This window comes from Mobula birostris, chromosome 9, assembly GCF_030028105.1.
Source record: "Mobula birostris isolate sMobBir1 chromosome 9, sMobBir1.hap1, whole genome shotgun sequence".
In the NCBI taxonomy this organism is placed as follows: domain Eukaryota; kingdom Metazoa; phylum Chordata; class Chondrichthyes; order Myliobatiformes; family Myliobatidae; genus Mobula; species Mobula birostris.
This window is the reverse complement of record NC_092378.1, coordinates 20743779-20769418: the sequence shown is the minus strand read 5'-3', so window position 1 is coordinate 20769418 and position 25640 is coordinate 20743779. Positions and strand designations below refer to the sequence as shown.

General features: G+C 40.0%; 1 protein-coding gene across 1 annotated transcript in view; it reads left to right on the top strand.

Moving 5' to 3' along the window:
* tes (testis derived transcript (3 LIM domains)) overlaps positions 1-24199 on the top strand; it is a 42990-nt gene extending 18791 nt beyond the window's left edge. The window contains exons 3-7 of the mRNA XM_072267603.1: positions 8356-8608; positions 9146-9469; positions 17886-18101; positions 21789-21947; positions 23670-24199. Coding sequence (XP_072123704.1) covers positions 8356-8608; positions 9146-9469; positions 17886-18101; positions 21789-21947; positions 23670-23861 — 1144 coding nt within the window. The 3' untranslated portion in view covers positions 23862-24199. The remainder of the gene's footprint in view (positions 1-8355; positions 8609-9145; positions 9470-17885; positions 18102-21788; positions 21948-23669) is intronic.
* Positions 24200-25640: the final 1441 nt, after the last annotated feature.

Below are 25640 nucleotides of genomic sequence, written 5' to 3'. Positions count from 1 at the left end.
CAGGCTGGTGTATGCTTAGTGAAACATGCAGCCATTCAAGGTCTCTTCAGTCACAATAAAAATGTCTAATACAGTATTGCTCTAATTTAAACCACAACAACTTGCTTTTCCATTGCTGGAGAGGGTATTGAAATGTCACTGTTACTATTAGGCATTGTCACTAGCTTCAGGTTGTATTCTGACAGCTGAACGAAGCTTTGCTTTTTTCAAAAAAAAAAATAAAGTTGCTATCAATGAAAAGCAGTTCAAGTAGAACTTATGAACTGTAAATTACGTACTACAAGAGGGAAAATCAGTTGAAGAGAGCTGAGCACGCATTAAAATGGCTGAGATTTATTTTCCATTATTAGATTGTGAACATTTAAGCAAAACATTGGCAAGGAAAAAGTAACCTTTGAAGTACAGTAGTAAATTTCCCATTGGCCTCAAAGACAAAAACTTGCTCACAATCTTTGCGCAAGTTTCATGAAATTTCTGCATTGAGTTTGCTGAAGAAAATTTTTTGAACTGCTACTTAACAGCACAAAATTGAAGCTCTGGAGATCTGAATTTAAAAAAAAAACAACAAAAATGATTGCCTACTCAGCAAGTCAGGTAGCGTTTGCAAAGAGAACCAGTTGGCAATTCATCACTTGTTCACTTTTCATCACTTGAACTGGAAGTTCATTGACCTGCACTGTTTCTCTGCACTGTAGATTATTTCCAGTGTTTTTTCTTTACATTTACACAATATTTTGCTATTAGAATTAATTTAAGTAATTTATTAAATATCTGGAGTGTAGTTAGTGTACAAGTCAGTGTAGTTTAAGTGGTACAGAATAGGAATAAATTAAACTTTGAACTCTTTAGGCATCTCATGATTAATAGAATTTTAAGAATCTTTAAAATGTTTGTTTAAAGCATATTTCCTTCTGGAATAAATATAACACTGTTTAAACCACACAAACATGAGGAATTCTGCAGATGCTGGAAATTCAAGCAACACACATCAAAGTTGCTGGTGAACGCAGCAGGCCAGGCAGCATCTCTAGGAAGAGGTACAGTCGACGTTTCAGGCTGAGACTGAATTCCTGATGAAGGGTCTCGGCCCGAAACATCGACTGTACCTCTTCCTAGAAATGCTGCCTGGCCTGCTGCGCTCACCAGCAACTTTGATGTGTGTTGCACTGTTTAAACCACTCTAGTTTAAAGGATAACTGAACAAAATGTCAACCAATTGCCAAGCTGCTGCTTCTGATGCTGTTCCCAGATTACCCTTGGCTGTTTCAACTTCTTTCATCCCTTTGCTTTCCATCAATTTACTTATTCTCATTTTCCTCTCTGGTCTTCACCCCATTGCACTGATGGTCTTTATCTTGTTATTCTCTCCAGTCTCCGCTGCTGCTTCTTTCAAATTCACAGCTCGGGATGGCTGTTCCAGTTCTTCAGGGCGTTCAGTTAAGGTTCATAAGTGCTGTTGAGTTGCTTTTAGTTTTCTGTGGCTTGTATATTTTCTTTTTTTTTTTTGCTCTGTGGAGCACCAAGTTAGGAGGCTGGTGTATCTTGAAAGATTTCCAAGGCCAGCCTTGTCAATACATATGCTTCTTGTTCTTGCCAGTAGTGAAGACATTGAAGCTTTGTTCTGTATTGACGGCCAAAACTTTCTGATGGTTTTGATTTGACTGAATTGTGCACAATTGAACTGAATTCCTTGCAGCTGTTCTTTGTACTTTCGTGTTCAGTGAACTGTGGATCTGTACTACCCACACTGCCAGTCAGCCAGTGCTGGACCTGCGTATAATTTATTAAAGTAATGAAGCAAACTTCTTCCAGGCCTTTTGTTAGTCTTGTATCCATAAGTGGGAAATCCCTGGAGGCTGTGTTCTGTCACTGAAATGTGGGTGGCACATTATAAACTATTTATGCATACATATGTCTGAAGTTGAGTTAATATATCCCAGGAAGACGTATGGCAGTTTCTGTTAGTGTTAAAATCTGACTCATGTTTGATCTGGGCAATAGCTTATGAATGGTCCAGTGAAACAAATGGAATCTAATGACACTGATCCACAGTCTCATTGTTCTTCACATTAAATAACACTGTTGAATAGTGGTATTCCAAAAGTCAAGTTATTACACAGTACTATCAAGAAAATGGGTCAAAGAAGAATTATGATTTTATTAATTATTGCCTTGTTGCATGAAGCATTTCATAACTCCTTTTGGACAGCAAAGAATCTGCTGGTATCAAACTGATAACTTATCCCTTTCGTCAGTCATAATTCCGTACACTACAAAGGCACTAGTTGTGAATCTCCTGCAACTTGCTGATTCCTGATTCCCAAATGTAAACAAAAGCTTGGTTGCATATAGAATTTAAAAGTCGGCTTTTGAAGGTGTTTCAGACACCTGAGCATAAACTGATATGGAGGCTGTTGTTGAGTGCCATCAAGTCATCATTGACTCATGGCAACCCTATGGATAGTGGAGTTGTTCATAGGTTTTTGTGGCAAAATACAGAAGTAGATTGCTTGGCCTTCCTTCTGCACAGATCCTACTGTTGCCCAGGTTGAGACCTGGCTGGACTTGAACTCATGACCATTTGCCTCAAAGTCCAGTGCTGATGCTACTACACCAACAGCCAGCCCAAATGTAGAGGCTAGACCTCACTTATAAGTACCTCATGGTTACAATGGCAGATTTATTCAATCAGAACTAAAAGTTAGTTACTGTACAGATAAGAGTACAGCATTATACAACTTTTGTGCATAGAACCATAGAACATTACAGCACAGAAACAGGCCTTTTGGCCCTTGGCTGTGCCGAACTATTTTTCTGCCTAGTCCCACTACCTGCACCTGAACCATATCCCTCCATACACCTCTCATCCATATACCTGTCCAAGTTTTTCTTAAATGTTAAAAGTGAGACCGCATTTACCACTTCATCTGGCAGCTCATTCCACACTCCCACCACTCTGTGTGAAGAAGCCCCCCCCCCCATGTTCCCTTCAAACTTTTCCCCCTTCACCTTTAACCCATGTCTTCTGGTTTTTTTTCTCCCCTAGCCTCAGTGGAAAAAGCCTGCTTGCATTCACTCTATCTATACCCATCATAATTTTATATACCTCTATCAAATCTCCCCTCATTCTTCTATGCTCCAGGGAATAAAGTCCTAATCTATTCAACCTTTCTCTGTAACTCAGTTTCTCAAGTCCCGGCAACATCCTTGAAAACCTTCTCTGCTCTCTTTCAACCTTATTGATATCCTTCCTGTAATTTGGTGACCAAAGCTACACAACACTCCAAATTCAGCCTCACCAATACCTTATAAAAACCTCACCATAACATTCCAACTCTTATACTCAATACTTTGATTTATAAAGGCCAATGTACCAAAAGCTCTCTCTACAACCCTATCTATCTGTGACGCCACTTTCATGGAATTTTTTTTCTGTATTCCCAGATCCCTCTGTTCTACTGCACTCCTCAGTGCCCTACCATTTAACTTGTATGTTCTACCTTCGTTTGTCCTTCCAAAGTGCAATACCTCACACTTGTCTGTATTAAACTCCATCTGCCATTTTTCAGCCCATTATTCCAGCTGGTCCAAATCCCTCTGCAAGCTTTGAAAATCTTCCTCACTGTCCACTACACTTCCAATCTTTGTGTCATCAGCAAATTTGCTGAGCCAATTTACCACATTATCATCCAGATCATTGATATAGATGACAAATAGCAATGGACCCAGTACTGATCCCTGTGGCACACCACTAGTCACAGGCCTCCACTCAGAGAAGCAATCCTCCACTACCACTATCTGGCTTCTTCCATTGAGTCAATGTATAATCCAATTTACTACCTCTCCATGTATACCTAGCGACTGAATCTTCCTAACTAACCTCCCATGCGGGACCTTGTCAAAGGTCTTACTGAAGTCCATGCAGACAACATCCACTGCCTTCCCTTCATCCACTTTCCTGGTAACTTCCTCGAAAAACTCTAATAGATTGGTTAAACATGACCTACCACACGCAAAGCCATGTTGACTCTCCCTAATAAGTCCCTGTCTATCCAAATACTTGTAGATCCTATCTCTCGGTGCTCCGTCCAATAATTTACCTACTACCGACGTCAAACTTACCGGCCCATAATATGTTTAATATTAACTTTTTGCAATTCTTAAACTTGTGTTTTCATAACTTTGCAGATTGTGTTTTTCATTTAATGCCTGTATTGTGAACTTTTAACTTTGTTTCATCACTTTTGTGTTAAGTCCATAAGGTATAGGAGCAGAATTAGGCCATTTGGCCCTTCAAGTCTGCTCCACCATTTCAACATGGCCGATCCAATTTTCCTCTTAGCCCTAATCTCTTACCTTCTCTCCATATCCCTTCATGCCCAGACCAATTAATAATCTATCAACCTCTGCCTTAAATGTAACGTTCCGTTATATTGGCTCGTGAATGTCTAGGGGAAATCCCGCCCAGCACCTGCTTCAACACTCCCCTCAGGGTCAATCGTCGCCCGAATCAATCACAAACATCAATCGTCAGCCAGCACACCCAGTAAATTTTAACACATACACTTTATAGATATTACTAATTCTAGGGCGTTAATATACATTTGATACAGAGAGGAAAGTAATGGGGGAAAAAAAAAAGCGCCAACACTTATCAAAGTCCAAGTTCTTCGCGCGCTACCGTTGGAGCTCAAGTTCGACGTCAGACGACCACCCGAATTCCGTCGACCCACGGCTCGGGACCACCCGAAGTGATCGACCGGAGCCTCTCCGCACGTCTGCCGTCCTCCTTGTCTCTCCTCCGACTCTCCGCCAAAACTCAGTCCACAGTCATATCATACAGCATGGCATCCGAAAACAAAACGATACATAACCATCCATTGGCTAATAGAATCTGGTTATCTCATGTAAAGTAAAACAAACTATTAGCGCAAACTCTCTGCAGCGTTAAAACACAACAAAGCCGCATTCCACAGATTAACATAACAAAATCGCCATTTTAAATGTAACAAAAGAAAGACCCCGTACATAAATATACATAAAGACTTGGTCTCCACAACTGACTGTGGCAAAGCATTCCACAGTTTCACCACTCTAGCTAAAATAATTCCTCCTCATCTCTGTTCTAAAATGACCCCCTCTATTCTGAGGCTGTGTTGTCTGGTTTGGCTCTCCCACCATAGGAAACATCGTCTCTGCATCCTCTCTATGAAGGCTTTTCACTATTCGATACTTTTCGATGAGATCACGCCTCATTCTTTTGAATTCTATTGAATACAGGCCCAGAGCCATCAAACACTCTTCATATTCAATCCTGAAATCATTTTCATTATCCTGCTTTGAACTCTGTTCAGTTTCAACACATCTTTTCTACGATGAGGGGCCCAAACCTGTTCACAGTACTACAGTACTCCAAGTGAGGCCTCCTCAGTGCTTTATAAAGTTTCAAATTACATCCTTGTTTTTATATTCTAGTCCTCTTGAAATGAGCGCTAACATTGCATTTACCTTCCTCACCACAGATTCAACCTGCAAATTAACCTTTAGGGAATCCTGCACAAGGTGGCTCGTTGGTCAAGGGGTATGATTTCTTGCATCGTGTGTGAGAGATCCGGGTTCAAATCCTGGATGAGCCCTTATTGATGAACTGCCAGAGATAGTGGTGGATGTGTGTTCAATTCTCAACATTCAGTCCATCGCTGTTCATTTCGCTGAATTTGTAATAAAGATAATTTGTGTATTTAAAAAAGTTGTTTAATATCTGTAGCTCTCCCATTTTGTTTTATTTTGTGATTTTTCCTGATTGAATTTTATTTACCTTTTATTAATTTTAGATCTTTTTCCTTTTTGTAATGTCATTGCTTCTCTGAAGAAACAAGAACGATGTGTGGTTTTTGCTTTGTCACTGATGACTAGGAAATATGAGGATATCAATGTGAAGCTTGGGGAAGATGAACAACTTTCTGTGCTCAATATGAAGCTGCTTCTTTGTCTATTAACACACATCAAAGTTGCTGGTGAACGCAGCAGGCCAGGCAGCATCTCTAGGAAGAGGTGCAGTCAATGTTTCAGGCTGAGACCCTTCGTCAGGACTAACTGAAGGAAGAGTGAGTAAGGGATTTGAAAGGGGGAGGGGGAGATCCAAAATGATAGGAGAAGACAGGAGGGGGAGGGATGGAGCCAAGAGCTGGACAGGTGATTGGCAAAAGGGGATACGAGAGGATCATGGGACAGGATTCCGGGAAGAAAGACAAGTGGGGGGGGGACCCAGAGGATGGGCAAGAGGTATATTCAGAGGGACAGAGGGAGAAAAAGGAGAGTGAGAGAAAGAATGTGTGCATAAAAATATGTTCAATCCCTTCCAACCTATGTTCATGACACTTCTCACGCTCTTAAACTTTTCGATGATTTTAAGTTCCCTGGCCCTCACCGCTTTATTTTCACCATGGATGTCCAGTCCTTATATGCTTCCATCCCCCATCAGGAAGGTCTCAAAGCTCTACACTTCTTTTTGGATTCCAGACCTAATCAGTTCCCCTCTACCACCACTCTGCTCCGTCTAGCGGAATTAGTCCTTACTCTTAATAATTTCTCCTTTGGCTCCTCCCACTTCCTCCAAACTGAAGGTGTAGCTATGGGCACCCGTATGGGTCCTAGCTATGCCTGCCTTTTTGTTGGGTTTGTGGAACAATCTATGTTCCGTGCCTGTTCTGGTATCTGTCCCCCACTTTTCCTTTGCTAAATCGACGACTGCATTGGTGCTGCTTCCTGCACGCATGCAGAACTCGTTGACTTTATTAACTTTGCCTCCAACTTTCACCCTGCCCTCAAGTTTACCTGGTCCATTTCCGACACCTCCCTCCCCTTTCTAGATCTTTCTGTCTCTGTCTCTGGAGACAGCTTATCCACTGATGTCTACTATAAGCCTACTGACTCTCACAGCTATCTGGACTATTCCTCTTCTCACCCTGTCTCTTGCAAAAACGCCATCCCCTTCTCGCAATTCCTCCGTATCCGCCGCATCTGCTCTCAGGATGAGGCTTTTCATTCTAGGACGAGGGAGATGTCTTCATTTTTTAAAGAAAGGGGCTTCCCTTCCTCCACCATCAACTCTGCTCTTAAACGCATCTCCCCCATTTCACGTACATCTGCTCTCACTCCATCCTCCCGCCACCCCACTAGGAATAGGGTTCCCCTAGTCCTCACCTACCACCCCACCAGCCTCTGGGTCCAACATATTATTCTCCGTAACTTCCGCCACCTCCAACGGGATCCCACCACTAAGCACATCTTTCCCTCCCCCCTCTCTCTGCATTCCGCAGGGATCGCTCCCTACACAACTCCCTTGTCCATTTGTCCCCCCCATCCATCCCCACTGATCTCCCTCCTGGCACTTATCCGTGTAAGCGGAACAAGTGCTACACATGCCCTTACACTTCCTCCCTTACCACCATTCAGGGCCCCAAACAGTCCTTCCAGGTGAGGCAACACTTCACCTGTGAGTCGACTGGGGTGATATACTGCGTCTGGTGCTCCCAATGTGGCCTTTTATATATTGGTGAGACCCGACACAGACTGGGAGACCGCATTGCTGAACATCTACGCTCTGTCCGCCAGAGAAAGCAGGATCTTCCAGTGGCCACACATTTTAATTCCACATCCCATTCCCATTCTGACATGTCTATCCACGGCCTCCTCTACTGTAAAGATGAAGCCACACTCAGGTTGGAGGAACAACACCTTATATTCCGTCTGGGTAGCCTCCAACCTGATGGCATGAACATCAACTTCTCTAACTTCCGCTAGGCCCCACCTCCCCCTCGTACCCCATCTGTTACTTATTTTTATGCACACATTCTTTCTCTCACTCTCCTTTTTCTCCCTCTGTCCCTCTGAATATACCTCTTACCCATCCTCTGGCCCTCCCCCCCCCCCCCCCTGTCTTTCTTCCCTTGATCCTCTCGTATCCCCTTTTGCCAATCACCTGTCCAGCTCTTGGCTCCATCCCTCCCCCTCCTGTCTTCTCCTATCATTTTGGATCTCCTCCCCCTCCCCCTCCAACTTTCAAATCCCTTACTCACTCTTCCTTCAGTTAGTCCTGACGAAGGGTCTCGGCCTGAAACGTCGACTGCACCTCTTCCTACAGATGCTGCCTGGCCTGCTGCGTTCACCAGCAACTTTGATGTGTGTTGCTTGAATTTCCAGCATCTGCAGAATTCCTGTTCTTTGTCTATTATATGCTCAATATGCTTTTTCATTAAATATTTGCAAGATTAATTCACTGCGATTGCAACTGTACTTCAGAATAAATAGAATCTGCAATCTCTATGCTTTATGATGTCTCTAAATTCACAGGAAGATCTGTCGTAATTGTAAGTGTGGTCAGGAAGAGCATGATGTTGTTATCACTAATGAAGAAGACAAGAAAGTGGGAAAACTTTTTGAAGATACAAAATACACTGGTCTTATTGCAAAACTTAAAACGGATGGTGTGCCTGTCTACAAGCGCAACATGGTGACTCTTACTAATCCAGTAGCAGCCAAGAGGGATGTATCCTTTAACACTGTTACATATGAGTGGGCCCCACCTGTCCAAAATCAAGCATTGGTGAGTAGATATAAATACTTTTCAGATGTGTGACTAACTCAAAAAGCACCATTGCAAATTGGTCTCTATTCTAAATCTGATCTGGATTAAAAAAAATCATCAGATTTTAAATTCCGATGTTTTTTTTTAATCAATATTTTGTTAACTTCCTTTATGAATTGAGATGATCAGAGCACACTTTAAAAAAAGAAAAAAAATTAGATTAAAAAATGCAGGAAAAGATCCAAACATCAGAACAATGTGTCCCAATACTTTTTATGGAAAACCTGAATATTTTGGCATTTCGCCATTCCAGATGTACTTGCATCGTAACAGCTACACATTTATCTTGTTGCTGTATCTGGAACTGGAAAATCCTCAGTTAAAACTGTAGGTGTGATGAGGACAGGGAGAATAACCAGTTGGGGAAACTCGTTTGTCTTTGTACAGCTGTTGGATCTTCTGTGTGTTTCCTCAGAGGCAAATAAGGGAAAAAAGTTATCTTGCCTGACTCACAAACTTGGAAAGCTTTAATTCAGCTAATTTCTTCCTTTGAAGGCTGTGCGCTATATGGAGTTGCTACCAAAAGAGAAACAGCCAGTGGCTGGCTCGGAAGGAGCACAGTATCGCAAGAAGCAGTTGGCTAAGCAGTTGCCTGCTCACGATCAAGATCCTGCAAAGTGCCACGAGTTGTCTGTTAATGAGGTGAAACAGATGGAGCAGTTTGTGAAGAAATACAAGAACGAGGCGCTTGGGGTTGGTGATGTCAAACTCCCTGATGAAATAGAAGCGCAATCTAAAGAACAAAGCAAAGGTGATACTGGTGTGCGAAGTACAACTGCTGCAGTGGGATCAGTGGCTGCGCAGCCTGACGATAAGTATGTAAGTATCGGGGGGGGGTGGAGCTTAATGTTATTGATAGGCATTTTTATTATTTAATTTTATTCTTGAGCAATAATTAAAAGATAAGCATTCAAAACAAGTTCTGTTTTTTGTTTGTAATTATCAATAGCATCTCTAGTTTATGACTGTTAATTAGCTACAACTAATTATGCAAAAATGAATATCTTTACACTATAAAATATGTATCGCTCTTTTTAACTGCTTCACAAAGATATTGCTTTCTGAATGAAACTCGAGATACAGGAATTTAAAACTAGTGCCATTATTGGGAGTCAAGGAAGCCGCTGCGTCTCTGCGTGCTGCCATGTTGGATATGTTTGAAGTACAAGGTTTTAATTGGTTCATTTTTTTTCAGGATTGTAGCATATTCTGAAAATATTAACAATTTAAAGGAAGCACTATAGTTTATATTTTAGGTGTTGGTATAAATTGATCTGCTCCAATACCATTCACATAATAGTTTGCAAAGTTGATTTGGTTTTACCTTGGTTTCCCTGTTGCCTTGAGCAAAATAACATCTTGATGATCCCCATTAAATATATAGTTGTTGTGGTAGAGCAATGATCTTAAACTACAACTGCTACTCCAACAAAGACCAAATATGAGTTTATTTACCTTCATCTCAACTTGACACCTGGGTTGTCTCTCCCAAGGCATGATGCCATTGTTTCGTACAATTGGTACGTAGATTTGGAATCTGCTAAAAACTGGAGTTTTTCCTCCTCTGACAGAAGAATTAATGAACTTTGCCTGTGGATCCATGTCATGGAAGTAACCCTGGCATTTGTTTCAAAAGATAACAATCTCAGGGAGAAGAACATATGAGTAATATGATTCCTAAGACTAGACAATACAGCACTACCATGAATCTAGTGTCCATCCTTAAAATTTACACACAAAATCCTTACTGTGATTTCCATTTCTGTGTTTCCTTAATAATTAGTGTACTCTAAGTATTTAACTGTTTGCAGTGCTTGTCCAGAGATATGATGAAATAGTCTTTCTCTCATTATTTTGCTCAATCCTTGAAAGTATTGAGGGGTCCATAGAACACTGGCTGGGCACTTGTTTAGGTACTTTCTGAACCTTGCTGTTTCATGTTCTGCTTCCCCTACCTCCTCACTAACTAGGAGGGGATTACCAAAGGTAACTCTTCAACATAAAGAGGGAAGTTCTTACCAGCCTGGGAATGGGAAGGAAATACACTTCTGTGTATATCTACTCACGTCGGCCTCCCATTGAAGGTTGTCATTTTGGGTGGCCCACTTGCAGGGAGCCAAAACAGCACAAATTCTTCAAATGAGGGAGATAACTATTATAGTATAGAGACATAGAATTGTCACATACCGGAATACTTTGGATGTCTGTCCTGGACAAGGTTGATCACTGAGGGCAGGAGCTGAGTTGCACAGCCTACACGATTGTGTTCTGGAGTTGAGGCTGGTGAAGAGCCTGATTGAGGGATGAGAGGATAATTGGGACAATTTTCAGGATCAGCTAATGGGCTGGTGATATCAGTGTGTTCAGATAAGTCCGTTGGTTGCTTGCAGACCATCTCACTGTTTAATATTTCCCTATGTAGACAGATTAAACTAGGTCCTTCAAGGCAATGCAACATTGGAGTCATCAATCCAGAGTTAGGTCCTGGGAGGGTTGATGAAGCTCAAATAGGAAATGTGGATTTTATTAACTTCTGTGACCCTACAGGCCAAGTCTCCTTTGATCTTACAGACTCGTGCTTCAGTTAGTGCAAGGCTTTACTTCCTTAATCTGGTGTGTAGCCTGTAAACCAGGTCGTCTATTTCCAGGGTGGAAATGACTAGCACGAGGGAGCATCATTTTAGGGCAATTGGAGGAAATTTGTAAGAGGGAAGCCGGTGATAAGTTCTTGCTGACATTGAGTAAGAGGTTGTTGATGTGGCAGCGCTCAGCCAGATTTTCAGTCTCCCTCCCATGTGCTGATTCGTCATCATCTTTGATTCAGCCAACGACAGTAGTGTCGTCAGCAAACTTAAATATGGTATTGGAGCTGTAATTAGCCATACAGTCATAAATACTAAAGCAAGTAGAGCAGGGGGCTAAGCACACAGCCTTGTGGTGTACCTGTTCTGACAAGTGAGGAAATCCAGGATTCAGTTGCACAAGGAGGTATTGAGGCCAAAGTTTTGGAGCTTTTTGATTAGTTTTGAGGAGATGAGAAGTCTGGCACAAAACTGTGGACTAATGTTCTACGTCCACTAGTCGAGTATTGTATTCAGGATCTTTGTGGCTGCAACTAGGGAGAAGACCAGGAACCCCCAAGCCTGCAATTACCTTTAAGTCCCAGAGCTTAAGTAACGTTTCAAATCAGCAAAAGCTCAAGCTCAAATTTTGAGTGTTCAGTGATTCGCTGTTGCATGTTCATGCCTTAATAAAAAATGACAGACGGTGATGCTTATCTACAAGTCTGTGCTTGTTTACTACCTAATGTTTAGAGATAGATTAACACTTGAAAACTGGATGCAAAGTGTCTCACTTGCTAGGTTTTCTCCAATCTTCCACTCTCTCAACTATTTTCTTGCCCTAACTGAAGTAAGCTTTTGAAAAATAAAATGGAGGATTGAAGGGACTTTAAACACTAAGCATTTAATTTTATTTTAGATCTCCAATTATAGAAGTAAAACAGTTTGAATAAATCTTGCTTTATAGTTTGTAAAGTTTGATTCCAAGCCAATTCAATGGAATGTGGAACAAAAATATTGAATTTGTATGCTGTAGATAAATAACCTTTCTGTATAGCAAAAAAAAATTCGGAATAACTGCGTGGGGGAAGTTGCTTTTCCAGGTTAACTACTTGGCTCTCACACTTCAGGAGTAGAAAAGTGTCCCCTAGGGGCCTAATGTGCATGTTGAACTCCAGTTTGGAAATTTGGTTTTAATGTTAAGTCCAGGCACTAAATTTCATAGAACATAGGCTATCATGTTGCAGATAGATCATTAATAAGAAAGGATCAATTCCTACCCTTAATTAAAAGTTTAAATGTGGGATTTCCTTTCTCCATTTCTATTTTACTTTCATTGAAAATTGTATCAAAAGTGATGGCTGATATCTTGATTTGTGTTATGATTTAAGTATAAGCATTAACCGAACAATAGATCACAAAAGAATTGCTATGGACGATATCCATGAATGAGATAAGTGCTTTGGGGAATGAAGGAATTTTTATAAAATGTTTGTTTATTTCTTGCCTAGAGGATTTTTTTTTTAAAAAAAAGAGCAAAATGTTGCTTAGCAGTGGGTTTTCTTGTCTTTTTGCCATCAGTTTGTGATGAAAATGGTTGCTCTTTTCTCAACTTTGTCAGTGATAGCTTTCCACAAAAGGCATATGTACTTGAACCTTCCACATATTTCTGAGCCGTTGAACTCTCATCTCCAGTTTTACACCATTGAACAAATTCAGTTCCCTTGTATTCCTGATTCCAAATAGCTCTCTGTAATCTACATTTACTGACGTAATCTGGTCTGGCATTTTCAACACTCTTATTTTTCAGGGAAAAAAAATAACAGGATACAGCTTATGAGTCCAATACCTTGATGAGTCATTTTATCCCTCCAGTGATAAACATTTAAAACTGAAAATGGTTTGAATGAACATTTCCAAATATGCCTTAAATCTTTTTGTCCAAGTACTTAAGACCTGAAGGAACCATCCGCTTGTTTTCACTATATTGTGTTGGCTCAACGATTGAAAGAAATTAATCCCCTCTTGTCCTTGTACATATTGCTTAATTCTGAATGTTGGGAGGAGAATAATTGCACTGAAGAAGCAGTGTGTTTATAAACCTGAATCGCATGGAAGACTCTTGAAATGAACAGAATGTATTAGCTAACATGATAAAATGAAGCATACATGTACTACTCTGCTTTTAACTTTGTACCGTCTCTCTCCTGTCTTTGATTAGTTCATTTGTTATGTGTCATGTGACATAGGCAACCATGGTCTCTCCATAACCACAATTGTACTTGGCAAATTTTTCTACAGAAGTGGTTTGCCATTGGCACCTTCTGAGCAGTGACTTTACAAGATGGGTGACCCCAGCCATTATCAATACTCTGAGAGATTGTCTGCTGGAGTGTCAGTGGTCACATAACCAGGACTTGTAATATGCACCAACTGTTCATATGACCAATTTCCCGATCGGTCAGGGCATCAAAAGATGGCGAGAAGGCAGGTGCATGGGGTTGAGTACAATCCGGGATCAGCCACGATGGAATGGCGGAGCAGACTCAATGTGCTGAATCCCCTAATTCTGCTCCTATGTCTTAGGGTTTCATGGACCATCTACCACCTGTTCTCATGGCTTCACATGACCCTGATCTGGGTGCAAAGCAGATGCTACAGCTTTCCCTGTAGGCTAGTGGAGGGGAGGAGTGCCTAAACCTCCTTTGATGGAGACGTACCTCCACATTGTCACTGCCTTAGATGAGTAGCTACATAAAAACACCTGTGCTGAGAATTCAAATGCATGGCAACTTTTTTTTGTATGCAACGCGATTTGATTTGTAAACTGCATTAGGCTCTTCCATGTTCAGATACATCAGCCCAAGGTAGACAGATCCAAACCACCACCATGTAAAACACAACCAAAGTGTTTGGTAATGCATCTGCAACTCGTTTATGGCCATGAGAAAGCCAGTCCACACAGCGTTCCATGAATCCAGTTTACTCTGTGTACCTTTGTATGGTAGAACAGCTAGTCCCAGGATTTTATGTTGGAAAATACACTCTCAGCCTCTTGGGAGTTCCAGTTTGATTTGGATCCAGTAAAGCATTTTTGAGTTGCTGAAGTGATGAAGTGTTGCCAGATGCAGAAAACGTTCTTACCATGCCCATTTTTAGCAGGGCCTGAAATAACCAGCTCTTTCTGTCAAGACGTTTGCCCAATTCTCCGCTAGCCCTCTCCACAGTACAATGCACAACTAACTAAGTAACGGTCAGTTCTCATGGTCTGTTAAGAATGCTCTTTTTTTTTTTTTTTTTTAAAACTTGCATTGAGTCCTTTGAGAATTAAAATGCTATTAATGCACATATCTTTTAAGCAACTACAAAAAATGAATATCAAAAAAGACTACAAGATGGGAGCAGAATTAGGCTATTCGGTTCATTCTCTCCGCCATTTCATGATGGCTAATCCATTTCTCCCCTTCTCCCCATACCCTTTCACGCCCTGACTGATCACACTTTTCTGCAACTTCTCTCCAGCTGCACAGCCCCTCTAAGTCACCTGTGCTACGATGCTGCGCTCTTGAGCAGTGCCAATTTTAGTTACTCCGGTCTCTTAAGCCAATCTTTTTTCCCTTAGCTGCTACTTAAACGCTGCTTGAATCAATTTTTTTTGCACAGCTACTCTGATATCTCCTTATGTGGTTTGCAATGAAATTTTGCCCACTTATCAATTCTGCAAAACACTTCCATCCCTTTGCAATGTTGAAGTTGTGGGTACAAGTATAAATTGAGTCTTGGATGCCAAGTAATCCTTACAGGTCCCATCAGTTGCAGGGCAGAAGTTCGACAACACCTAATCACTTGCACATCTCACTAATTGAGAAATAGATGGATCAATGAACAAGTGGCAATATTAACGGATGCACTTGGCAATTTCTGTTGACTATATTTGTTCCCTGATATGTAGAAGATTTGAGGGGAGATTTGATAGAGGTATACAAAATAGAGAGGAAGGGGGCCGGTGGAAACAATAGGTAGGAGAAATACACCCGGGCTTTTTCCACTGCGGTTGGATGGCACTCCAACTAGAGGTCATGGGTTAATAAAGATGAAGAGTATAAGGGGAACATGAGGGGAAGCTTCTTCACTCAGAGGACCGTGAGTGTGGAATGAACTGCCAGCGCAAGTGATGCATGCGAGCTTGTTTTCAACGTTTGAGAGAAGTTTGGATAGGTATATGGATGACGGGTATGGAGGGCTATGGCCCGGGTGCAGGTCGATGGGTCTAGGCAGTTTAAATGGTTTGGTGTGGATTAGATGGGCTGAAGAGCCTCTTTCTGTGCTGTACTTTTCTATGGCTCTACAGGATGCTCAAATGTGCTTTTTTTTTTTGAAAAGGGCACTTTTCTGGTATTTTAATTACTTGACCAATAGTGTAAACAACTCGTGCAAAACAAGAGTTTAAAAAAAATAATTTTAATCTTCTGATATTTTTGTGCCGTATTCTGCTGTTGATTCAGCTAACTTGGTCTTTACCTGAAGCCATTTCTTTACCTGTATTCTGAATGTCTGAACAAACTTAGTGCTGCATTTCCTATCTCAGTCAGTAGTATTTACAACCACTGGACAGCAGAGGGAGAGCGTCACTCTCTTTCTGATGAATCAATCCATTCCATTTCATGATAAGTAGGAATTGGTGAGTAAAATATGAAGGTCCAAAGGTCCAAGCAAATTTCTATTCACACCCTTTGTAATTTTAGCTATACGTTCCCTGAATTTATTTTCACTCGGATTCAATATTTTCAACTACAATTCATGCAAATCTAGCAAAATAGTGTACGTGAACAACTTAAAAGTATGAAGATTAATAGCAGCAATGTTTCTTTAAATATTGGTTTTTGAATTTAACTGATTTTATCTTCATGTGATCGGGTCAAAGTTTTAGTGGAAACTGACCTCATCTTTTAAACAGGATCCATGTTCTTTGGGATTTGGATGCATGACATTGTTTCCATTATTTTCTTTGCAGTTAGCCTTTCAACTTGGGAAAACAAATTCATCATTAGCCTGCTAGAGAGCTCTTCCAGAATTAATAGGTTGCTTTGTTTCAACATCTGTTGTGATTTTCCTTCAGCTTTAAGGTGTGGATGTAGTGAAAGTTTTTATGCTAGATAATGGATCCAGATTTATTGATTTCTGCTGAACTAGTTTATGAAGTTCATAAAGAAGTAGAACACGAACAATTCCATTTTCACAAACCACAATTATTTCATCAGAATGAGCCATTCTTCAAACAAGTGAGATACCTGACAAATTGTTCCCTCCAAGGTCAACACAATTTTTGTGGAAGTACACCATGAATTACTGGTTAGGGAGCCACATCTCTTGCTTTTAATGTTATTCTGGTTTAATGAGGCTTCAATTGTTTATGTGAATAATGCTTTCTTGTAAGATTGCTTCTAATATTTATTAAAACCTTTTGCATTGAATTTATAACAATATTCTGTTTATAGCAAAAAGTCTGTGGATTGGCCCATTTTATGATACATTCAAATTATTTACTGTATTTTAGTATTTGATCTTCATGCTTTCCACTTCATTATTCTTTCCCTATAAACACCTGGGAAAATATTTTGGTTTCTTTGTTAAAATGGAACATTTAGTGACGCATTTACTAAACCACTTCATTTTTGTTTGACTCACCTTTTAAAGATAGTTGGCTTGATATGCTGTGGATTGTTAAGACTAGGTTTGACACTCTGCAATACAGATTGGTTCTGTGTTTGACTATAAAAGCAGATAAAATTCTAATTTTTCTAATGATATTAAGATTATAGCTGATTCATAACCCATTTTCAATAAATGATATCAGCAGGGTAATCTTCACAGGCATAGAAGGGCCTGATGAGGTCTATCGCAGGTGGCTGGGAGGGGCAAGAAAGGAGATTTCTGGGGGCGTAATAGAACTTTATATCCTCTTTATCCACAGACCAGTAGACTGAAGTATAGCCAATGTTGTTGCTCTGTTTAAAGACTGTAGAAAATTGTAGGCCAAATGAATGGGTTTTGGCCCAAAACGTCATCTGTTTATTCCTCTCCATAGATGCGGCCTGGCCTGCTGAGTTCCTAAAGCATTTTCTCTCTGTTGCTCTTGATTTCCAGCATCTGCAGGATCTCTTGCATTTCTGTGGAAAGAGAAACAAGTTCACAGTTTGGGTTGAATCGTTCCTTTGATAACTTTTAATCTTTCTCCATTAATTTCTGTTCAAATTTATGGCTGGTAAAGATCAAATTAGTCATTGCTAGTTAGTTTTCCCCATGGTCTCTCCTTGTGATTCAATAGCATGCCAAAGAAGCATTTTGACCTAAACTGAAATCTTTTTTTCCACAAATATTGCCTGAACTGCTGAGACCTGAAGAAGGGTTTTTGCTCAAAATGTTGACTGTTTATTCATCTCCATAGATGCAACCTGATCTGCTGAGTTCCTCCAGCATTTTGTATGTTACATTTTTTTTTAATTGTGCATTCATGCTTGTAGATGTCTATATCTGGAATTTGATAAATTAAGGAGCCCTATCACACCTGAGTTTTGTATCTGAAATCCTTAATTTTATTTCTGCACTGTAGCAGATCTAGCCATTTTCTGGACTCTGGTTATTGAATTGCAGACTTTTCGTCCTTATTCCAGGCATGCTTCCGTTGCAAGCTGAACATGAAGAAGGGTGACCCAGCTGTGTATGCAGAGCGGGCTGGCTATGACAAGCTGTGGCATCCTGCTTGCTTTGTATGCTGTGTCTGCAGCGAACTTCTCGTGGATATGATCTATTTTTGGAAGAAGGGCAAACTGTACTGTGGCCGTCACTACTGTGACACCGAAAAACCACGTTGTGCTGGCTGTGACGAGGTAGGAAAATAAATGGTCTTTGGAAAAGCAGATGAAAATGTGCAACTTCAATATACCCTCACTATATTTTGTATCAGAGAAATCCACTGAATTATTTAGACTTTTTAAGAGCAGTAAGAATCCATATGAAGATAGAATTTTTTTTGAGTTCCTTTTACTTTTGTCATTCTTCTAGCAGTCAATAAGATCCAGTCCGTCTCTTGACACAAGATGTGAAATAGCTGCCTCTAGCTATAATCTTACTCTTCAAATTTAGAAACGCAGGACAGTTGTGAATTAGATTGCCACTTAGAAATTTTGCAGCAAAATTAATTTGTATGCCAATGCAGTGCTGTAAACTTTCTAAATTCTTCTCAAAAGCAGTTCATTTTTAAAAGGATGAAGGTCATAAGTGTATATGGAACCCTGCAATAAAACCTTAAAATGCCTGAGATATTCACTCTAGCTGCAACTGAGGTGACAGAAACTCAACAATGTGTTGCTGGGGAGGTATTGATGTTTTTTTTAAATCAGAAATTCTACATACAATGAAACTATTTGTTTATCTTTTGCTCAAGTTTGCTCCACTTCTGAAAGGGTAACAAATCAAAAGTTAAGGATCTTAGAAGTTTAAAATATGCTACAGGTTATTGAAAACTCCTATGGGGAAACTTGCTGGGTTTTTAAGAACATATCTCTTGCCCCTTTTGACGAGCCGTTTCTTCAAGTGATCCTTGTTCTCTGTTCATAAGAATTTAACTTTGTGTACAGTATCGGGGGTGGGTGGGAGGGAGGTTCTGTGTGGATCAAACTTAACTCCTTATTGTCCGATACACCTCCAACCGTCCTTACCCTGAATAATGGGGAAGTTGTGTTCCTAGGGAAAAAGCTTTTGAGTTTCACAATTTTCCATAAAACAAACCAAATTTTGTTTTTCTTGTGCATTTTATTTACTTTTTTACTTATAGAAACTGAGGGAAAAATAGCTAGTGTCAAATTTTGGTTGTGATTTTTCAATTGAGTATGTGTAAAATTTCTGCTCTGAGTTGCCATATAGCTGAGTGTGCACTATATATAGTTTACCTCATGATCATTTGAACTTGAACACGTCAGATTGCACGTTAGGCTGTAGCCACAGAATGTGTCTTTACATAAGTAAATAAGTGAGCAGGGAGAGGGCCAGTTTCCACAGAATATGAAACTGTGCTATTTCTCATTTGTTACAACACAATAGGAAGGTGTTGTATTTCACTTTGGTGCCTTAACCAAAACTTGCTAATAGTCTGCCCATTTAATGGATAAATTTGGTGGCTTTCACAAATGATATTCTGCAGCGAAACTCAATATACATAACTGCCAATATACTACTTTAACCCTTTTTGAACTTTAAAATGGAATGCAAAATGTTAAGACGCACTCCAACATGAACAGATCACGTAGGTGGCTCCTTAACCCACAGGTCACCTGTCCAGGTAGGAGACCAGAGATCAACTGTACAGTTAGAACTTCAGTAAACAAGGTCTGTTAAGTGACTTCTACTTGCTTCAAATAGCCTTGCAAAGAAATAATGTCTTTAAATTGAGTTTTTTGCAGACTAGAGAGTCGTCCACATGTGAGGAAAAGTGCCTTGCCAGAGCTAAATGGAAAATATTGAGCTATACAGTCTATTCAAAAGTGGGAAGTCAAAAGTTGAAATTGTGATGGATTTCCTATTTATGAAAGTAGCTTGGATTACATAATTCAATTTTCTACTATTATGCATTTTTTTACTAAAAAGGGATTTGAAGTAGGATTACTTGCATATTTTCTTTTGGGGGGGAATAATTGAGTTTTGCTACAGAAAGCATTTTAACTGCCTACTTCATCAGTTATCAGAGTTCTTGGACAGGTACTTGTGATTATGGCCCTCTGGTGAAATCAGATAGCAAGCTGTAGCTCCCCCATGTATCGGTCCCTTGAATGACTGGCTACTCACATAGCGTGCAAGAACCTGTTGATTGCAAGACTTGACCTTTCCTAAACTCTTATCAGTGGAAAATTACTCATAGTCAAAATCCACAGGGAAGCCATTGTTATAATCTGAGTTCAATTGTTTTTTTTTTGGAAAAAGTCTAAAACATCTAAAGCAAGTATGCATATGTTAACTTTATTGCTGAGGTAATCATGAAAGAAGAATGTATGGTGGTGTGCACATTAAGTATACTCTACATTAATCGAATTTCCTACCTTTACACTGGCCATAGTTAGAATGAAAGTTATCCATAGATTTGGTTGAAGAGGAAGAAATTCAATTAATTTGTAATTTTATTTTCCTTAAATGTTATTAATATTTTAAACCTGAAAGCACAATACTATTTTATTTATGTGTTTATGAACAAAATTGTAGACAAATATAATGGCCAAATTCAATAGATTAAAGATTTTTTTTATTGAATGCTTAAACGGAACACTTAACAATAAAAGAGTGTGTATTTGGCAAATAAATTTTACCTGATCCTATGAAAGAGACCAGTCAGGTGACCAGTAAATGTAACTAGTTGCTCTATTATTTAGAGAGATTTATTTACACAGATCTGCAATGTAAATATAAAAACTACACTTACAAATATTTTTTCCAGACAACCTTCCCTAAAAGTGCTTTGCCCCTCCTACTACTGTCTTATTCTTCTTGAAGACTGCAGTGCCACAGGAGATGCAGATTCATGGCTTGGTGTTTTCTGTAACACCTCAAATTTTCAGATTTAAAAACCTAAGAATCTTTTTTTTTCCCATTTTCTTCTGGTGGTTCAGTTCTAGCCTTGGACTGTAGGTGGCACTGTAGTGCATGTTCTTTTCATCTGCCCATTGGTCTGATGACCTAGTTTTGAAGCTTTTTGGCTCACTGATTTGCACTTTACCATGTACCACTCAAACCTGCCACATCACTAACTTGAAATTAAAAGCTGGGAGATCTGGAGTTCCATTTAAAAAAATTTTCATGGAATATAATTTTTAAAATGAGGATAGAATCTGTTTATCTTGCTCACAATTCTACTTTATTCTTGTTGTGAGACTCCTAAACTTGTTGTAAATCATTATAGTCGATCAATACCATTAAGTTCAACTTGAAGGCCTGTGACTAATGATTAACTTAATTGTGCTTGACCAGAATGCAAACTCTTTCACCAAAACAATAGGTGCCATAGTCCATTTTCAGAAAATGCTCCAAATCCAGTCAATACAGACAGCAAAGTGGTTCAATTCTGTTTAGTAATAATACCCATCAAAATCTGAGAACCAAACCTCTTGAAGCTGGATGTACTCCACTGGCTTTCCGTGGCTCAATAAAGCAGTGTCAAATTTTTGTACCTGTGTTGACAGAATAATGGACACAGGCATCCGGTCATCAAGGCCAATCCCTGTTACTGTGATTCCTACAGTGCATTAGGATTTAATTTGCAAACTTTTTTGTTTCAGTAGACACCTTCCCATTTCCAACAATATTCTGTCTTATTTGGTTTTTAATAATGGTTGTTTTGGTCTAAAAGTAAAAAGATGGAAACAATGCCTATTACACTGGCACACTAAAGATTATGAATTAATCAAATTAGAGTTTTTTTTATTCTAGAACTTGTAGTGCGGTAATTCTGTTCTTTGTAATAACTCCTTAGTTAATCACAATGAGTTGAATTCACTGCTCTTGTTATTGCTATCTTTCTTGTTCCCCAGCTGATATTCAGCAATGAGTATACCCAGGCTGAAGGGCAGAACTGGCACTTGAAGCACTTCTGCTGTTTTGAATGTGACTCTGTTCTCGCCGGAGAAATCTATGTGATGGTGAACGAGAAACCTGTCTGCAGACCTTGCTATGTGAAGTTTCATGCTGTGGTAATGTATCTCATCAGAAAGTTGCATCTTATTGAAGGTTGATCCTGCTCTTGAGAAATGAAAGCTTTTCAGTTAACTTCACTTCAGTTAAATGATGCACTGTCATCAACTAGCAAAGGAGTCAACAATTTGGACCAATGATTCAGCTCTCCAAAGGGCTGTCGAGTTGGTTCTCTTCAACGGTTATTTCCCAGTCTTTTACTTCATAAAAGTTGATTTTTTTTAATAAGTCATATTAGACAGCAGTTTATATCTTAATGATTGCATGTTTTTTAAAAAAAAGATATTCTTTGTGTCCCCTCTGATACCTTACCTAATTAACTGCAATTCTTATGTAGGATATAATGCATAATTAAAAGTACTATTAAGTATTATGAATATCTAACAAGGATTCATGAACAGAACAAACACAAAAAGAGAAATAATGTATGAGATCATGAAACGGCAACGTAACTTCATTGGATGTGTGATTAGGAAAGCGAAGTTAGAATGCACAGTAATTATGGGAAAGATTGAAGGGAAGATAGGAGGAGGAAGACAAATGATGATGGAGACAGCAGCCAGAGAACTGTAAATGAATACCAATGAATTGATCCACTTGACCCAAAACAGGAGTGTGTGGGCCATGGCAGTCAAAGCTCAAACTGGGCATGGCACCTGATGATGATTAAGTATCATGATATGGGTGATCATGGTCTTGACCATGATTGTCCTTTTGTAAATTTTTCTATAGAAGTGGTTTGCCATTGCTGCCTTCTGGGCAGTGTCTTTACAAGACAGATGACCTCAGTCGTTATCAGATATTGTTTGGCATCAGTGGTTGCATAACCAGGACTTGTGATATGCACCCAACTGCTCATACAACCATTCACCACCTGCTCCCATGGCTTCAAGTGACCCTGATCAGGGGGTAAGTAGGTGCTAGACCTTGCCCAAGAGTGATCTGCAGGATAACGGAGGGAAGGAGTGCCATGCGCTTCCTTTGGTAGAGAAGGATCTCCACCCTGCTAACCTACTATCAAGTATAAACATTAGATAAGTTCAGGTTGGATTTTTCAGTACATGGAAAAGATTGTTTTTAAAAAAGACAACATTATTTTAGTGTTTTATCATAAATCTGGTATAATGATCTGTTCCGTGTAGGTACATAGAGATGCACAACAGGGGAATAGGCTGTTCAGTCCAGCTGGACCAAGATTCGCATCTAAGCTAGTCCCATTTGCCTGGAGGAAGTGTAAAGATATAGTGGTCAGACATTATCTGGAAGGTGTGCGGGATCATTCTTTGCAGTTAAATATTGCGTAGAAAGAAAACTAGTGCAAAAGGCCAAAGCATGGGATGGAATTGACCCAGTGTTAAACAATGGCACTTCCTTACTTGTCCTAAATTTGTAACGGGTACCAGCTCTGATTATCTGTAATACTCAATTTTTGAATGCCATTGCTCTGTGGCCACAACCTTGAAATGAACACCTGGGAAAATACGTAGTGCAAAAATAGAAATTTTAAAAAAGTAGTGAGGTAATGTTCGTTTGTGGGTTCAATGTCCATTCAGAAATTGGATGGCAAAGGGGAAGAATCTGTGAGAATGCAGATGAGAAGTAAATATCTTTTTTAATAAAAACAGCTGCATGCTACTAAATGCCACGTATCGAATCTTCAGAATGAAGACAATAAGCTGTGCAGTGACTATTTCATTATTTGCGTCAATCTTTTCCTTTAGGTGTGCCAAGCCTGTCATAATGTCATTGATCCAGAGGCTCAGCGTGTTACATATGGAAACCACAACTGGCATGCCACCTCCGAGTGCTTCCTGTGCTCCTGCTGTGGCAAGTGCCTGATTGGCCAGAAGTTCATGCCAGTGGAGGCAATGTTGTTCTGCTCAGTGGACTGCAAGAAGAAGTTGATGTCTTAAGCAGAGGCACAATTAAATGCCAAGTGTGGTATCTTGTTTGCGAATTCTAAATTCTGGTACTGATAGGTTGTGAATTGAGGAATTACTGATTTCAAAATTAAAGTATGTGCCAATCAAAGTAATAGGTTTTGCATGATTGTAACTAGAGAATTTGTTAGTGAAATCACCTCCTGTAAAACCACTTATTTTATGCAAAGCATCTTTGTTCTGAAGATCAAAGCTGGAAACTACATTTATAAAAATATAAGAAATGACGTTTCTTTTTGTTACTCAGTAGTACAAAATGTACCTTTTGTATTTCCTTTTTGCTTAAATAAAATTTCAGTTGATAAACACAATTTCAATTGATATGTTTCTTTCTCCCTACATGTTCTGTAATCTAGACATGAGTTGCTCTGCTGGGCTTAAGACCTGAAACACACCTGCAAACAGCACTCTGCTTCGTCGAGCACCTCCACACCATCCGCCACAAGTGGGGCTTCCCAGCGGACAAATGTTGTAATTCCCATTCCTGTTCTGACATGTTGGTCCATGGCCACCAGCTATGCCAAGGTGAGGCCACCCTCGGTGGAGGAGAAACACCTCGTATTCCATCCGGGTAGCCCCCAACCCGATGGCATGAATATCAATTTCTCCTTCCAGTTTAAAAAAAAATTCTCTCCCCTTCCTCTATTTTCCACTTTGACATTTTGCCTCCTCCTATCTGCCTGTTACTTCCTCCTGGATCTCCTCCTCCTCCCCTTTCTCCTGTGGTCCACTCTCCTCTCCTATCAGATTTCTTTTCTACCCCCTGACCTTTCCTACCATCTGGCTTCATCTATCACCTTCCAGCTAGCTTCCTTTCCCTGCCACCCCCACCTTTTTACTCTGATATCTTCCCCCTTCCTTCTCTGTCGTGAAGAAAGTTCTCAGCCTGAAACTTCAAAACTATCTGTTCATTTCCATAGATGCTGCCTGATCTGTTGAGTTCCTCCAGCATTTTGTTCGTGTTGCTCTTTCCTCCAAGTTTGAATTACTCCAGATCAGATCTTCTCACCAGTAGAGTGAGCACTAAAATTGACGTTGATCCTCCAGATGAGCAGGGATCGGGTGAGATACTGCTTTAATGTGCTCATTTTTCAGATAGTCATAGTAATCCAGCACAGAACCAGGCCAAGCAAGATGCCCATCTGAGTTGCAATGAGTGTATTTGACCCATAAAATGTTAAACAGAAGCCTCATTTACACTATCAGTGTAAAAGATCTGGTAGGCTATATATTTTCATAGAAGTGTTGAAGGGTTATCTCCAGTGTCTTGCCTCACTTTTATTTCACGCTGGGCATTTCTAACCACTTGCCTGTTTATTTACAATACTATTTGTGGCAGATTTGTGTATAGGTTTTGACATCTCTGTGAATAGAGCTGGAGAGTACGTTATAACTACGAAGATTGAAAGATACAAAATGCAGATCCTTTTCTCTTGCGCACCCCCGCTAAGCGGCTGTTTACGGCTCACTGTCATGAGTTGGGCGTAGAGCCAGCACATTGTTTTGGCCGAATGCCTGTGGAGGCTGGAAATCGGGCTTCAGCGACCACACTTAAAGGCACAGTGCCTTCTGCTAACATGGCAAGTGCAAACGGTTTCTCCATTCTGTGTCTTTTCCGCCCACCCCCTCAATCCCCACATGTTGTACCTTACAAATTTTGTAACTGCTTTCGTCTTTTGTGCTCTCCCCTCACACTAAAAGCCCAGCTTTCCTGAAGATGTCTCAATCTAGCTCCAGCAAACACCATCTCTG